This window comes from Chenopodium quinoa, unplaced genomic scaffold (genome assembly GCF_001683475.1).
Source record: "Chenopodium quinoa cultivar QQ74 unplaced genomic scaffold, ASM168347v1, whole genome shotgun sequence".
Taxonomy (NCBI): Eukaryota; Viridiplantae; Streptophyta; class Magnoliopsida; order Caryophyllales; family Amaranthaceae; genus Chenopodium; species Chenopodium quinoa.
The window spans coordinates 4,552,459-4,567,991 of NW_018743850.1; the positions used below are offsets into that span (position 1 = coordinate 4,552,459).

At 33.9% G+C, this 15,533-nt stretch overlaps 1 protein-coding gene across 1 annotated transcript; it reads left to right on the plus strand.

Annotated features, from left to right (window-relative positions):
• The first annotated feature begins 1,445 nt into the window (after positions 1–1,445).
• On the plus strand, positions 1,446–15,017 carry LOC110686030. Its single transcript, XM_021862601.1, has 7 exons — positions 1,446–1,636; positions 11,261–11,305; positions 11,606–11,768; positions 12,017–12,449; positions 12,557–13,013; positions 13,365–14,372; positions 14,459–15,017. Exons 2-4 carry the CDS (start codon positions 11,271–11,273, stop codon positions 12,443–12,445), a joined length of 627 nt encoding a protein of 208 aa, XP_021718293.1. The 5' UTR covers positions 1,446–1,636; positions 11,261–11,270; the 3' UTR covers positions 12,446–12,449; positions 12,557–13,013; positions 13,365–14,372; positions 14,459–15,017.
• Positions 15,018–15,533: the final 516 nt, after the last annotated feature.

The following is a 15,533-nucleotide window of genomic DNA, read 5'->3' on the forward strand; positions in this document are numbered from 1 at the left end:
ACCAAGCCCTTAGTCACCGAAATCCTCGGTCTTGGGCTACGCAATACAGTCATGAATGTGATCATAAGCTTCGATATCTCGCAGTGGCAGAAAAATCATATAAATCAACAAAAACCAGGAAATTCCTAAAAAATAAATGCCAACTTTACAAAACACTCGAAACCACACATTAGTACCAAAAATAGCTCCGAAGAGCTCAAATATGCATAAAAATGACCATGGGATGAGGAATAAAATAGCATATAAAATATACACATCAACAAACCTAAAAAAAACGGATTACATTTTATATTCAGCCTAAGCCCAAACCAAAACCAAGTCACCTAATAAAAACTAGTTAAAACGACTATTTCACCAAATGCCACTGAGCAATTGCAAAATTCACAAAATGTCACCGAGTTTTTAAAAAAATTCACCGAGTGTCATTAATGACTAACGGCCGTTAGTTGACCCCACCACGCGTCACCTTATGATTGGTCTGTTTTTTATTTTAAAAAAAAGAAAATTTTAAAAAAACCAAAAAAATTTTAAAAAATTAATAATAATAATAATAAAAAAAAAAAAAAAACCCACCAAATCCCCACCCACCACCCCTTCTACCACCCTCATCGGCTAAACCCCAGCCATGCCGCTGGGACCTGCAATGGCAATCTCGTCGACGGCCGCCGGCCCCCTCCTCTTTCCCCGTCGCGACCCACCCACCCTTTAAATCCAAAACCCGAAACCCCACCCTCCTCCTTTGAGTCTCTGCCATCGCCATTCCGAACGACCTAGGGAAGGCCACCAAAGGTCGTTACCTGCGTTCCTTCAAGAGAACGAAGAAGTACGAGGTCAGGCCAGGCCTAGGGTTCTCAGGGGTCAACACCGGCACCAAGCTATACTTTGATTTCCACCGGTTTGCGACCCGTGACGGGGTGAGACCAAGTTGTGAGTTCTGAAGGAATCCCGACCCACCCACGCCGGAATCCTACAAGAACAGTGGCTGGTCGTACATCAAACAACGACCGTTGAAAAGTGGGGTTTTGGGTTTAAAGGGTAGGTGGGTCGCGACGAGGAAAGAGGAGGGAATGGGAGGGGGGTTGGCGGCCGCCGGCGCGCCTACTGGTGAGGGAGCAAATCGCCGGCGACTAGGGATCGGGGTTCTGTGGCAGGGAGGGGTGGTGGGTTGGGCTTCAGGCTGCCGGTTTTGTTTTTTTTTAAAAAAATTATTTATTTTTTAATTATTTTTGGTTTTTTTTAATTTTTTATTATTTTTTAAAAAACAGACCAATCAGAAGGTGACACGTGGCAAGCGGTGGGGTCAACTAACGGCCGTCAGTCATTAATGGCACTCAGTAAATTTTTTTTAAACTCGGTAGCATTTGGTGAATTTTGAAAACCTTCATGGCATTAGGTGAATTTTGTAATTGCTCAGTGCCATTTAGTGAAATAGTCGTATTTAAAACCTTAAATTCCTCATTTCCTCACATTCTTTAAGAGCCGTTTCTCACTTTCTCTGTTCTTCTCTCTCATATTTCTTATTTTCTCATCTTTCTTTCTCAATCCTTCTGAAGAATTCAAAGTTCAAAGTATCAACAATTCAACACTCCTTCAATCCTTCACACCTACTACGCATTCCTCTCCTTCATCAGTCAAGGTATTTTGCTTCTCCATTTTTTTTTGCATGTTTTCATTTTTTTTTAATACGGTTTAAATTTAATGATCCATCAATATTATTATACAATTTGTGATGTGCTGAGTTCCATGAATTATTTTTAAAATAACATTATTTTCTTATGATACATCAATCTGTTCAATTGTATAATTTTTTCATATGTTTATGCTAATTTTCGTATGTTCATGCTGATTTCTGTTGTTAAATGTTGTTGTATGTTTATGTTACTATACGGTTGTTTTTGGGATTCTCCTCTGCAACTGCAAGGCAATAGACTTTGGACCGCCGGCGCGAACACAGCGGTCTTTGACCAGGATAATTTTTATTGTTTATGTTTGTTTTTCGTGTTTATTATACGGTTAATTGCTTTATTCTTGCTGATTTTTTGTTGTTGATGTTGTTGGTATAATAATCAGCTCTTGTTGTTTTATAAACTGTTCTGGTTGTTTTATAATATGTTCTTGTTGTTTTATAAACTGATTTTTTATAGAGAGTTTTTTTATAATCTGTTTTGCTGTTTTATAATTTTTTGGCGGAAAGTAATGGATGTTCAACAACTTTCTTCGGGAGAGGAGGAAGAGATCGATTCTACAACTTTATAATCTGTTTTGTTGTTTCTAATGTGTTAAGAAGACTTTTGATTTGTAATAGTAATTTAGGTACTTAGACTTGTGGTTTACTTTGGATTATTGAAGCTTATTGGGTTACTTGAAAAAATCAGGTTTTTTAGGTCCATTTCAGATCCTTTACATTTAGACCCAAAACAAAAGTCAGGTCACATCAGGTCAAATTCGGGTTGACCCGAACTCGAAAATATCAGGTCTAGGTCAGGAGTTTCAACCCGAAAAACTTAAATGGATCAGGTCGGGTTGTGGGTTTGCTGACTCAAAATTAGGTGACCTAAACACGAACCCGACCCGATCTGTTTGCCAGCTCTACTTACAAGTAAATTTTGAATAAGTAATCTCTACAAGTAACCCCTACCACACAGAAATTTTATTTTATTTTATTTATTATTATTATTATTTTTTACAATAACTTGGTTACTATTAAAATCTAGTGAATAACATTAAAGATCAAATATTTTGTTTTTACAAAAGGTAAAATATAATTTGAGATACAAAATATTGTTTACAGAGAACTAACCACTACTTTCTCTATTTTTTATTAACTTTCAACGTAATACTTTGTCACGCACTTTAATGAAGTCATGAAGATATTAGACTAGCTAAACAAATGAATTAATAAGTGACAAAATTAAATTGCCAATAAGAAGAAAGTAATAGTATATGTTTGATTTATATGGTGATAGTATATGTTTGATTTATATGGTCATTCAATGCATTTTGATCTATTGTTTGCAAAACAAAATAGTACTTCTTCCTTAGTATTTTTTTTTAATGCATCACTTAAAAAATCATGGACTCCTAAGTAATTTTTTGAGATGAAATGGATAGAAAAAAAAAGGGATGCATCTAAATTAAAACTTTCTTATACAAAAAGTGATGCATTTACAAAAATAAAGTGATAAAATAATATGACATTGTTTAGTTGGCATCGTGTGTAGAAAGTTGAAATTGTTGCATGTTCAAATGGTGTATAGTCCAATTACATACCTAAATAAGTAAGTAAGTAGAGTATTCATGTTCATTATAGTCACTAGGATGAGGTAATTTTGAAATTAAAGTGGTAATAACCAATGGTACATCTATTCCTTTCTCCCATATATTTTCTTTCTTTTTTTTTCAAATATGTCTCTATGGATGTCTTTGTATAGCTCTCACATAATCATGAATATTTTAAAAAAATTGTAATTATTAATTTTCATAAAATGACTTTTAAAAGTAAAACGCAATAGTAATTTTGAATGGATTGAGGAATGGTACACCATGTCACGATGAAGTGGCATATACCTTGATGTGGTATAAAATTATACCATTGATAGGAGTTCAACGGTATACATTTTTCCACTAGTAGAAAAAACTAAATGGAAAGCGGTTCAACCCCCCCCCCCAATTGGAAGCGGTTTTGAGCCGCTTCGGTTTGGGGGGCTTGCCATTGTCAACTTAAATTGGAAGCGGTTCAAATCGCTTCCAATTTGTGGAGAATTGGAAGCGGTTTTGGCGCCAAACCGCTTTCAATTCCCATTTCCCCCTATGAAATGTATAATGTAATTGGAAGTGGTTTTGGCGCCAAACCGCTTCCAATTTAGCCTGTTTTTTTAAAAATTATTATTTTTAATAATATAAACATAATAATATTATTAGTGACCTTTCACAATAATTTTAGTATTATTAATTAATAATAAAATATTATTATTAATCGATATAAAATTATTATTAATTAATAATAAAATTAATATTACAAACAATAATACAATGATATATATAACACGAAATAATTATATATATAAAAAGAAACATCATTAATATAATTGTTAACTACGTACTTAAAATAATGTTGATAATAACTAATTAATAAAGTCAAGCTTACAAACTAATATAACCACTACGACAATTCTAGATGTAATCAAATGTCACGAAAAAAGCCCACATGTCGCGAACTTCATTGATTTCCTTGCTTGTTAACGGGTCTTCCCTTTGAACCTTGCAAAACTTTAGAGAAAAAAAAAAAACCAAACATTGTCATGAGTATCACAACAAAAGTATGTCAAATATTTCAAAATTAATCACCTAAATACGCAAGCACTTAGGCATCAAAATTCCCAAACAATTAGGCACGAAATTCAACACATTGACCGAAAATCACCAAAATCACTGAAATGCACCAAAATCACCGAAAATCACCAAAATGCACCAAAATCACGTGCATGTAGAGGCTGCTCAGCAGCTGCCTGCCTAACATGGGCAACCTGCCTTGACTGCTGTAGTGGTGCCTGGGCAGCCTACCTTGGCAACTGCAGCTGCCTGGCCTGCCTGCCTGGGCTGCTGCAGTGGCTTGGCCTGGCTTGCCTGCTGCAACTGCCTGGGCAGCGTGCCTTGGCTGCTGCAGTGGCCTGGCAGCCTGCATTGATTTCCATATAAACTAATATCTAGTCATTTTAAAAACTCATATTTAGTATATCTAACATGTGTATTGGTTGAAATTGCTTGAAAGTATTCCTTTTCATGCAAATACAAGGTTATAGGGGCATAAGTAGGTGAAAATGGCTCAAATGAGCTTCTAACTTACCCAAATTCTTTGTTTTCTATATAAACTAACGTGTACTCATTCTAAAAACTCATATTTAGGATATTTAACTGGTTTAAAGGTTGAAACAGTTTGAAAGTATTTATTTTCATGCAAATACTAGGTTATAAGAGCATAAGTAGGAGAAAATGGCTCAAATGAGCTTTTAACTTTATCAAATTCTTTGTTTTCTTTATCAATTGAAATCTAGTCATCCTAACAAATAATATTTAGTATATTTAACATTTTTATAGGTTGAAATAGCTTAAAATTAATCATTTTCATGAAAATACAAGGTTATAGAAGCATAAGTAGGAGAAAATGGCATTAGTGAGCTTCTAACTTACCCAAATTCTTTGTTTTTTTTTTATAAACTAATATCTAGTCATTCTAAAAACTCATATTTAGTATATTTAACATTTTTATAGGTCAAAATTGCTTAAAAGTATTCATTCCCATGCAAATACAAGGTTATAGGAGCATAAGCAGGTGAAAAATGGCTCAAATGAGCTTCTAACTTACCCAAATTCTTTATATTCTTTGTAAACTAACATCTACTTATTCTAAGACCTCATATTTATTATATTTAATATGGTTTTAGGTTGAAATTACATAAACCATTTTCATGCAAATACATGGTTATAGGAGCATAAGTAGGAGAAAATGTCATAAGTGCGCTACTAACATACCCAAATTCTTTGTTTTCTTTATAAACTGACATCTACTAATTCTAACAAATCATATTTAGTGTAATTAACATGTTTATAGGTTGAAATAGCTTAAAAGTATTCATTTTCATGCAAATACAACATACCCAAAAAACATGCCCGGTACCTGCACAGCAGCCCAAGCAGCTGAACAGCCAGGCCAGGCAGCTGCACAGCCAGGCCAGCCACCTACACAGCCAGGCCAGGTAGCTGTACAGGCAGCCTAGGCAGGCTGCACAGCAAGCCCAGGCAGCCTGCACAGCAAGCCCAGGCAGCCTGCACAACTAGCCCAGGCAGTTGCACAACAGCCCAGGCAGGCTGCACAGCAAGCCCAGGCAGCTGCACAAGCAGCCCAAGCAGGCTGCACAGCCAGGCCAGCCACCTGCACAGGCAGACCAAGAAGCCTGCACAGCAAGCCCAGGCAGCCTAGGCAGCTGCACAGGCAGACCAGGCAGCCTGCACAGCCAGCCTTTGGTGAATTTTGCTGACTTTAGTGACTTTAGTGAATTTCGGTGAATGCGCATTGATATTTGGTACAAATATTTTGGACTTAAACTCAAATAAAAAACACTTACCATCGTATCATCCCAAAACATTTGAAGCAACTCTTTAAGTATCTCGGGCCAGTCAAGTGTAATAGGTATTTTACGACTCAGTATGCCAATGTGAGTGGAATATTTGCTGCGCCATTTCCCAGTAGGTTGACCCAACTCGTCAAACTCAAGAACCATGGCTTCCCCGGGTTTCTTAAAAGCTTTTGTTGCACCCCTAACCTTTCTCTTCACTGGTGCCTTTAACCCTTCTCCACCACCGGTGGTTTTCACTTGACGTTGCGTGTGCATTTGCCCTTGTGAATCTCGTACAAACTCGGAAACAACATTATCAGTAATAGGGGGGCACATTCAGCTGCTATCTCATAATCGTCAAGCCTACGCTGCAACTCATCATGAGCTTGGTCTTCTGGTTCAACCAAATCTGGCTCCTTATTGATATCATACAACTCGTCATCAGATTGAGAACTACTACGGTCTTCATCATCCATATCCTCTTCGTGGTGAAGGTACTCATCACCACCCATTTTATGTACACACCTACCACCACAAGCAATGCAAATAATTAGTCATCAGTAAATACAAGAATACGCTTAAAAGTCATTGATTTCATGCTAATACAAGGTTATAGGAGTGAAAGAAGTTCAAAATGGCATAAATGAGGTCCTAACTTTCTCAACTTCTGTATTTTCATTACTAGTTCACATCTAATCCTTCTAACAGCTGATATTTGGTATACAAAACATGTTTACAAGTTGAAAATGCTTAAAAGTCATTGATTTCATGCTAATACAAGGTTATAGGAGTGAACGAAGTTCAAAATGGCGTAAATGAGGATTGTTATTACGATGCATAAAAAAAAGTACCTCATTCAAGTATTCCCTCATTGTGGTCTGATCGAACATAATTTATATCGTTCATACATATAGTGTAAAAATGAATGCTCCCAAAAGGTCCTTATCACTCCAACCTAACCCATCCTTGAACGTCTAATCTCACTAGTGAATGTATGTCAACTTTCCAATTTTAAGGAAAATCCGGCAGCATTTCCCCCCAATTCTCCAAGTACACAACGTAGGTAATTACTTACCTACATATGCACCAAGAGAACATGGTGACAAAATACTAAGCCGAGATATTCCTTAAAATCGAAAAAGAGACATACATTTACTACCTAAGTGAGATTAAACGTCCAAGAACAGTCCCAACCGGGGATTATTCAAGACTTCCTCCTAATGAGATAGACTCGATCGGGTATCTAGGCAAATGACGATGCAAGCATTCAATAATTTGCATTTGTTTGACATTTAACAAAACACAAGTTCATTCATTCATATAATGCTAATTGGACTACCTACAAGCAAACTAAGCTTACTTACAATCCATTCATTAATTCATCTCTTTTTAGCTACTCAAATTCAAACAACATATAACATTATACAATTAAGGTAACAATTAACATTATGTATACAAATATTTAATAAAATAATTAACATATAATATGATTAACTAAAATTGAAACCCTAAAATTTGGTAAATTGTTGAGAAAAAATAGATAAGCTAATAAGAATAAGCATGAATTCACCCTAATTTGAGAGGGACAAAGAGAAGGAATGCGGGGTTGTGAGAGGGAGAGATGTGGTGGTGGTGCCGTGTGAAGGTGAGAGGGGCAGCAGGAGCAATGTCGCAGCAATGGAGTGAGTGAGTGCAAGGTGAGAGGGGTCCACAAGCAGCGTCGCAGCAGCAATGCCTGTGGTGAGGCCGAGTGTGCTGGATGCGGCGAGCAGCGTCAATAAGCAACATCAGCAACAATACGTCCACAAGTAGCGTCAGAGCAGCAGCAGCAGTAGCAACAATAGTGGTCGCGGCGGGTCTATGACTTGGTGGTGGTGGGGATTAAGTTAAGCAGCAGCAACATTAGCAATGGTGGTGGTGGTGGAGTGCCGGTGTGTGAGAGTGAAAGGGGAAATGAAGGAGGAGTGCGCGAAATGGAGTACTGGGCGAAATAAAGGGGAAATGAAGGAGGTTAGATCCCACCTTTTTTTTTAAAGAAAAGGAAGCGGTTTGAACCGCTTCTAATTACTTTTTGGGAGCGGTTCAACCAAAACCGTTTCCATTTCTATCCCTTGTTTTTTTTTTTTTTTTAATATATTTTATTTTGGGCGGGTTTTTGTAAGGAATAGGAAGCGGATTTCAAGAACCGCTTCCAATTTGGGGCTTCGCATTACCTTTTTTCTTCTAGTGTTCCCACTTCTCCTTGCCTTGGCATAATTTTGTACAATTGGTATGGATGCTCTTAGAGGTATGTTAAACATGACTCAATGTACCATTGGTGTGGATACATTTATTTTTTGACCAATGGTTATTACACAAGTCAAAGCAACAATATGTATTGGAGATGCTCAAATAAGGATGACACATCATATCATGTCTTCCAGGTTCATGTAGGCGTATTAACAGGTGAGCATAATGAAAGCCACATGTTTTATCCTAAGTTGTACCGAAGTGCCACACAATTTGGCACGTTCGTACAAGGTTGACGTTCCCATGCCAATGCAACCTATGTTTCTTGACTTCAAGAATCTAGCTACTTAGAGTTTTGTGACATGGCATGCCCTTACCACATGGAAAATCGTCGATACATTTATGTCAAAAATGTTCTGGCTCATTAATATTTTATGAGACATAATATAAGTGTCGATTGTAGCTGATTTTGTTAAACACAAAAAAAGTAGAGTTTGAGAAAAAGTTCTTTTGGGTCGACCTTTGTGCTTTGTGAGAGAAAGAATAAATGAGAGGAAAATAATTTTACTAACATCAATTATTCATCATAAATACGAATATAATTAGTCTACTTGTTAAGGTGGGTTTTTAGTCTTCAAGCTAATTGCTTGAAGAATTTTTTTCCCCTCCCAACTCTTGTCTCATCTCCTTTACTTTTAAATTTCTTAATTGTTAAATATTTATACTTCCTAATCAATCACTATAATTATCACCATTAATATTTTAACATGGTAATACGAGTATATATTAAACTAGGATAGTCCCGAGTAATGCACGGTTTCACTTAACCTGCATTACTATGTTAATTTAACGATAATTTTCAAAAAAAAAATCTATGTTTTTAATTAAAACAAATACTAAAATTTCTTTTCAATAAAAAAAATTAACTCGAATTTAATATATATATATATATATATATATATATATATATATATATATATTAATGTCAAAAGTTATTGATCATTAAACATTTAGACAAATATAAAAGAAATTTAATAAATATGGGTTTTAATTTAAGAATGAAAATTTATGTTAATTTCTTCCCGTGTAATGTACTTATATACCTCATCCGTCCTTATTTTATTGGCATACTTTGACCAGTACAATGTTTTAAACAAATTTAATTGACTTACTTTTTTGTGATAGTTAATAATCAATATATATATATATATATATATATATATATATATAAATTAACGCGTCAGATTTCCTCTCCTTCTCCTTCTCCATATTCTAGCATCCTCACTGTGTAATTTGCAAACAAGTGATTTTGCCATCAAAAATCTTTGAATTGCTCATCAAATTGTCTTCTCTATCCTTTTTCGTGCTTCTATCCTTGAATTCTCGATCTGTTCATTGTTCACTTTTTCAGCTCATAATTTGGCAAGTGATTTTTTCTTCAATTATGTAATTTAGGGTTATGATTTTGAGTTTTGTTGTCGTCTTTGTTGCAATTATTGTTTAAATTTGCCAATCTACAAGTTAATTATGTTATACTTTGATTTTCTAATCAATTTATAATTGATCATTACGGTGTTTACGTTTGTTTTTTTTTTTTTTTTTTTTTTTTTTTTTTTTTATTTTTTATAATGATTTGTTTAAATTTCTCATATTGTTTCTAACTAGCTATAAATTTTAACCTTAACATATCAAAATTATTAGTTCCGTGATTATTTTTTGACTGACCATATTTTTGATGAAAATTTAGGTTAAATAATTGAAATAAGCTTTGATCTTTGTCTCTGTCTCTGTCATTTACAATTTCCTCTAGTACTTGACTTGTTTTTAGCTTCTTAAAGAAGATCTACTTTCCTAAATACCTGAACTGAGTGTATTAGTGATTAATTATGAGCTCGGATGAAATTAAATAGGTTAGATTTATATTTTAGCTTAGCATTACCTTTGTTTAATTTGCTATTGATCTAATGATTAAAAGAAGTGGCATCTTATTAATTGGGGTACTGTACTCGGGGAGGGTGTTGTTAACCTGCTTGTTATAGCAGGTTCAATTCAAATTATTGAGATTGATTAGCAGGTGTATCATTCTTCTTATAGTAGTGTAAATAATTGCTATGTTCATTTTGGGTACATTGGTCAGTGGATGTAATATGCAAGATGTACAATGAAATATTCTAATTGAAGTTATGGTATAGAAATCTGCTTTCATGACATGGGGTAATGTATTTAAGCATTGATGATTTGTATACTTGCATAATTCCACAAATTTTGTGTCTCTCCTTGCTTCTTTTTGGTTTTTTCAGGTATTATATTTCGGTGTTGCAAATCCTTCAAAATCACCATGGATGATGATAGTTACGACGAAGATAATAATGAACTTGAAAATGATGAGAGTGATGATGACACACTGAATGCTACTAACACTAAGAAAAAGAGGAAGCTAGCAAGTAAAATGGATAATGATGCAAATGTCTTGCCTAGTAAAATGTCACTAAGAATTTTTTACAAAATGTTGCTGAAGTTGAGCATGGAACAAAAAAATGCATTGAAAAATATTGGGTTTGGAAGTATTCTAGATTTGGAGGTTATGGATCTCCCTAGAAGATTAGGGAGGTTTCTTGTGGAAAAATTTAATTATTGTAATTCATTAGTTTTGGAAAAAGGGAATTTGACAATATCTAAAGATGATGTCCACAGTACCTTAGGCTTTCATTTTGGAGGGACACGTGTAGAAGAAGCTTCTCCATCAAAGAAAAATGATTCTTATTTAGAATTTGTAAAATCATTCAAACTCCGATGGTTTAACATTGCTGTCTTTGAGAAGAAAACCACAAAGGAGGGGAAGGAGGGGAAAAAAAAGAGAACTAAAAAGGAGAAAAAGGAAGATGACTAGCCTGAAACCAGTTTTATGTGTGCAGATGGAACGAGATGATCATGGTGATGAGTTCGTTCTTGATTTTATGGTATGTTTAACCTCCAGTATTGTTAAAGGTCAGCAAAATTATTTTTGCAACTCAAAAATATTGTACTCCCTAATGGATGTTAGAGAAATAAAGAATTTAGATTGGTGTGAGTACACATTTTGTAGCCTCGTGTCTTCTGTGGAGAATTGGAAGAAGAATGATGGTAATTAAATAAGACTTTTATGGTATATTTGGTCTTTTTAATTTTGAAGTTATTCATTTTTATAAGCAACTAAGATTCAAAATTATACATTCTAGCTGCACTGCTAATTGAGTTTGTAACTATTTTTTGTTAAATAGTTATGTTACGTGGATAGAGTTAGAGTTTAAGGCAGGGCAAGTAGAGAGGAAATTTCCTACTCTATGTGGGTGGACAAGTAAGATTTTGAAGAAGAGAGCAACTGAAGAGGAGATAGAAGGTCATATTATTGGTCGTTTAGGTCCTGTCGAGGATCTCAAAAAGGTATCTTACTTGTCTCACATGCTAATTATGTATATATGTTTATTATCGATTATTTAGGTTATTGAGTTCAGCCGTGTGATGACTGTGATCCCTCTAACTCCCATCTCCTTTTTATCTCTCTTCCTCAATAACAGAAGCAATAACTACATATGTGTTTTGATTTCTTTCTGTTAGCTTCAAACTTAAACTGATGCACAACTAGATATGCCCCTCTTGCATGGGTTTGAACATTTCTTTTATTTATGAAGGAAAAAATGTCGGATATATTATGCTCCTCTCTCAAGACAATGTCAGAAGTTGGACCGAATGCTTTCCAAAATGAAAAGCCCGAAAAGGCAGCTGAAGCATTTAAGTGCGTTTCTGATTTATTCAATAAATGCTCAAGTTGTTGCAAATTTTCTATGAATGCAGCTAGATCTGATCCTTATTTTAGTCAAGATGATGAATTTTGGCAACAACCTAGAGTCATGGATGTTGTGGACGAGGTATTAGCGTGTGCTACAATTGCTGGTGATCTGTTATTAATGGATGAATTCTTATTAGAAAAAGAAAGCTCTCCTCCCCTTGATAATAAGAGACGTCTTTCCACTGTCGCTACTCCTACTTTTTCCTTGGGATTGAATCAAACTCCTACTCCTCCTACACCTCTCTGTGGAGATATAGATGAAATGTATTAATATGGTACTTATTTTCATTATCCTATGTTTATCATTTGTTTTACGGATAAATTACTTAAATAAGGTTATTGGGAAATCACTTATATGTTTGTTTTATTTTATTTTTATTAGTATCTTTGGAGATATTTTGGATCGAGTTGATGATTATGGATTAATCATTGGAGAGAGAAAAGATCAGTAAAAAATCTTTCAAAGTATCTTCGCTCTCCATATTGGACACGTTATGGGGATTTGTTAGGTGATGTAAGAGAAAAAGAAAGGATTTTGTCATATTATTGTTTTTTTGAGAAAGAGCCAAGAGGGTATGTAGTTCCTTCTTATCGAAATATATTTCAATATTTTTTCTTCGTCTTACATTTGATTTATACTAAGCTTACTTTTTTTTTTTAGTGAAAAGTTGTTTATGTATAAAGACATGTTTGCAACACGGGAAGATATGTATTCACTTTCTACTGATGAAGACGTTTCATCATCAGTCGTTGATATTTGGAGTTTGATCTTAAATATCCAAAATTTGCATCGTGGAGAAAACAAACCTCATAGAGTGTTCTTTTCTACAAATTTAGCCGTAAGGTTTTCTTTTTTCCATTTGTAGTTGTGTTTTAATCTTAAACTTTTTGTATGAAGTGCAGTTTAAAAAAATTTATTTCTTTTTGCAGTATTTTCTGACACTTCATGATTTTACTGGTCAAGTAACGGATGCTAATAGAATCGCCAACTTTCACAATAGGCTATTCACACTAGGCTACAAAATGAGTTGTATACATATAAAAGTTCTTCTTTGGAAAAAGCTGATTTAGAAAGTTAGAAGTCTAGTAGTTTATTTCTGTTTTGCACAATAGTTTTGTTTCCTTTATATGGATTTATATATGCTCTCCTTGATTATTAGTTGTTTAATACTTCGTATCATTTTATTCAGGTTTTCTTTCCTATATGCGTCGATAAACAATTCTTCCTTGTGTGCTTCAACTTCGTGAAAGATCGAGTATACTACATTGATAACAGATCTTTACCTGCAAATTCTTCTTTTCAGAAAAAATATGGAGTTATTTATGAGCTTTTGGTAATCTCTAATCTCCCTGCTCCCTATTCATTATCCATAGTGCAACATGCAATAATATTTTGAAGGAGGTGTAACATGTAACTTTAGTAATTTGCTAAATATATATATATGCATATTTTTTTAAGCATAATGTGCATTTTTTTTAACTTAATGTGCATATTTTTATTGAATAAAAAACAGATTGAGTGGATGTGTCATTTTAGTTCATTGCATTTTGTGAATATGTTATTATTTTTGTAGCTGAGCCCACCCATTACCAAGAACACTTGTGGCTGACTGTCCACGCCACCATACTAAAATTATGCATTTCAAAATGAATATGCAATTTTTTTTATAAAGTAAATGTGCGTATGTATTAAACTAAATGTGCAGTTATATTAATCTAAATGTATTGAACTAAATGTATTGAGCCTACCCATTACTAGACTATCCAGGCCACTGAAATCATGAATTTCAAAATGAATATGCATCTTTTATAAAGTAAATGTGCATATGTATTGAACTAAATGTGCATTTATATTAATCTAAATGTAAGAGGCTATATATCAAATGTGAGTTTGTAATCTATATTGTTTGCACATTTTCATAGTAATAAGTTAATTTTTATCCTATCTAGTTATTGTTTCTCTATAATGCTCACTTTCATTTATTTTCCTTAAAGGACACTGCTTTTCAAGGTTTTCTGTTAACCATCAAACATCTAAAGGCTGGAAAATTGTCTGAAAAAATAAAAATGTAAAACTTCCATGGAAATCCAGATCAAATTTAAAGGATTGTGGGGGGTTTTCTTATGAGGTATATGGAAACATACTTGGGCAGGATGGCAATTGGGAGTATAGCTTCCAAAAAAAAGCTAAAGAAAATGTAAGAAAACTTTTTATTTTGTATGTTACATGTTCAATTCTTTTTAGTTTATGTCATTTTTTTATAACAAAATAAACATCTTCCAGGTTCAAGCATTACAGTCTCTAAGAGCCAAATATTGCAGCACAATTCTTCTTAGTCAGCTGAATGCAAGGAGAACATATGTGATAAAAAAAGGTAGGGAACACTTGACGAAGAACTAGCTAGCAAGATTGACTTGGAGAAGGAATCAGAGAATTGTCATTGTTTAAACCAGTTGCTTTATTTCTCTACTCAGACTGTCATAGGATCTCCATAATTTTGTTTGTTCATATCTGGTAGCTGCATATTAGAATTAAATCTTAGATTAGGAAGCACTAGGTGAACCTATCACACTCTTCCCATCTTTAGAACATTAAATTCAGCCAGTTAGGCCAAAAAAATGCTTGTTCTTAGTGATGCTCTTATTTTTGTTGTTGATAGATCTGGGAATATGATGTGTAGTAAAGTGACAATATTGACATGAATATATGATTCATGATCTTTTGCCTTGGTAGATAATGAGATGTCATAATGAATCTTATATCTCTGAAGATGTAAATAATGCAAATATTGTTATGTTGTAAGAAAGGAGTTCCTTGATTTACAAGAGTTCTTTGTTTTGTATGAGCATGAAATGAGTACTTTTGTTTTGATGTTTTCTCTTATCAACTTTCTTACTATGAAACTTTGGTTGCAATATATCAGATTAAAAGACGGGCTTGACTTCGGACAGCGTTAAACTTATATTTTACGGATTTAATTTACATTGGATTTGCGTTCTGACTCAGTATCACATTTTTTTTTTCTACTTATATATTAGTTGATAGTCATACAATATTATATCCAAAAAGTAAAAATAAAAGGCAAGGGAATTGAAAGATATCAATTTAATTAGGTTTATATTCACTGAACCTTTAAATCATACTCTACAAGAAAATTCTTTATGCTCACTTTTCACCTCTTATTAAATATATAGTTGATCTTTAAAAAAAAAATAAAAAAAATAAAATCAAATAAATAAATAAAAATCAAATCTTCCTCTTCATCCACCAATTTTTTCCTCACAATAATCACACTTAAAATCATGCAACTAAAAATCCCACCATTTCTACTCACCCAAATCAAAAAGTTCCACTCTTC

Excerpts from the sequence above, each read along its gene's own strand:
- LOC110686030 (XM_021862601.1), top strand. The coding sequence starts at position 11,271 with ATGATCATGGTGATGAGTTCGTTCTTGATTTTATG. Across the intron at positions 11,306-11,605 it reads AGTTCGTTCTTGATTTTATG|TTATGTTACGTGGATAGAGT; the intron begins GTATGTTTAACC and ends TTTGTTAAATAG. Across the intron at positions 11,769-12,016 it reads CTGTCGAGGATCTCAAAAAG|GAAAAAATGTCGGATATATT; the intron begins GTATCTTACTTG and ends TTATTTATGAAG.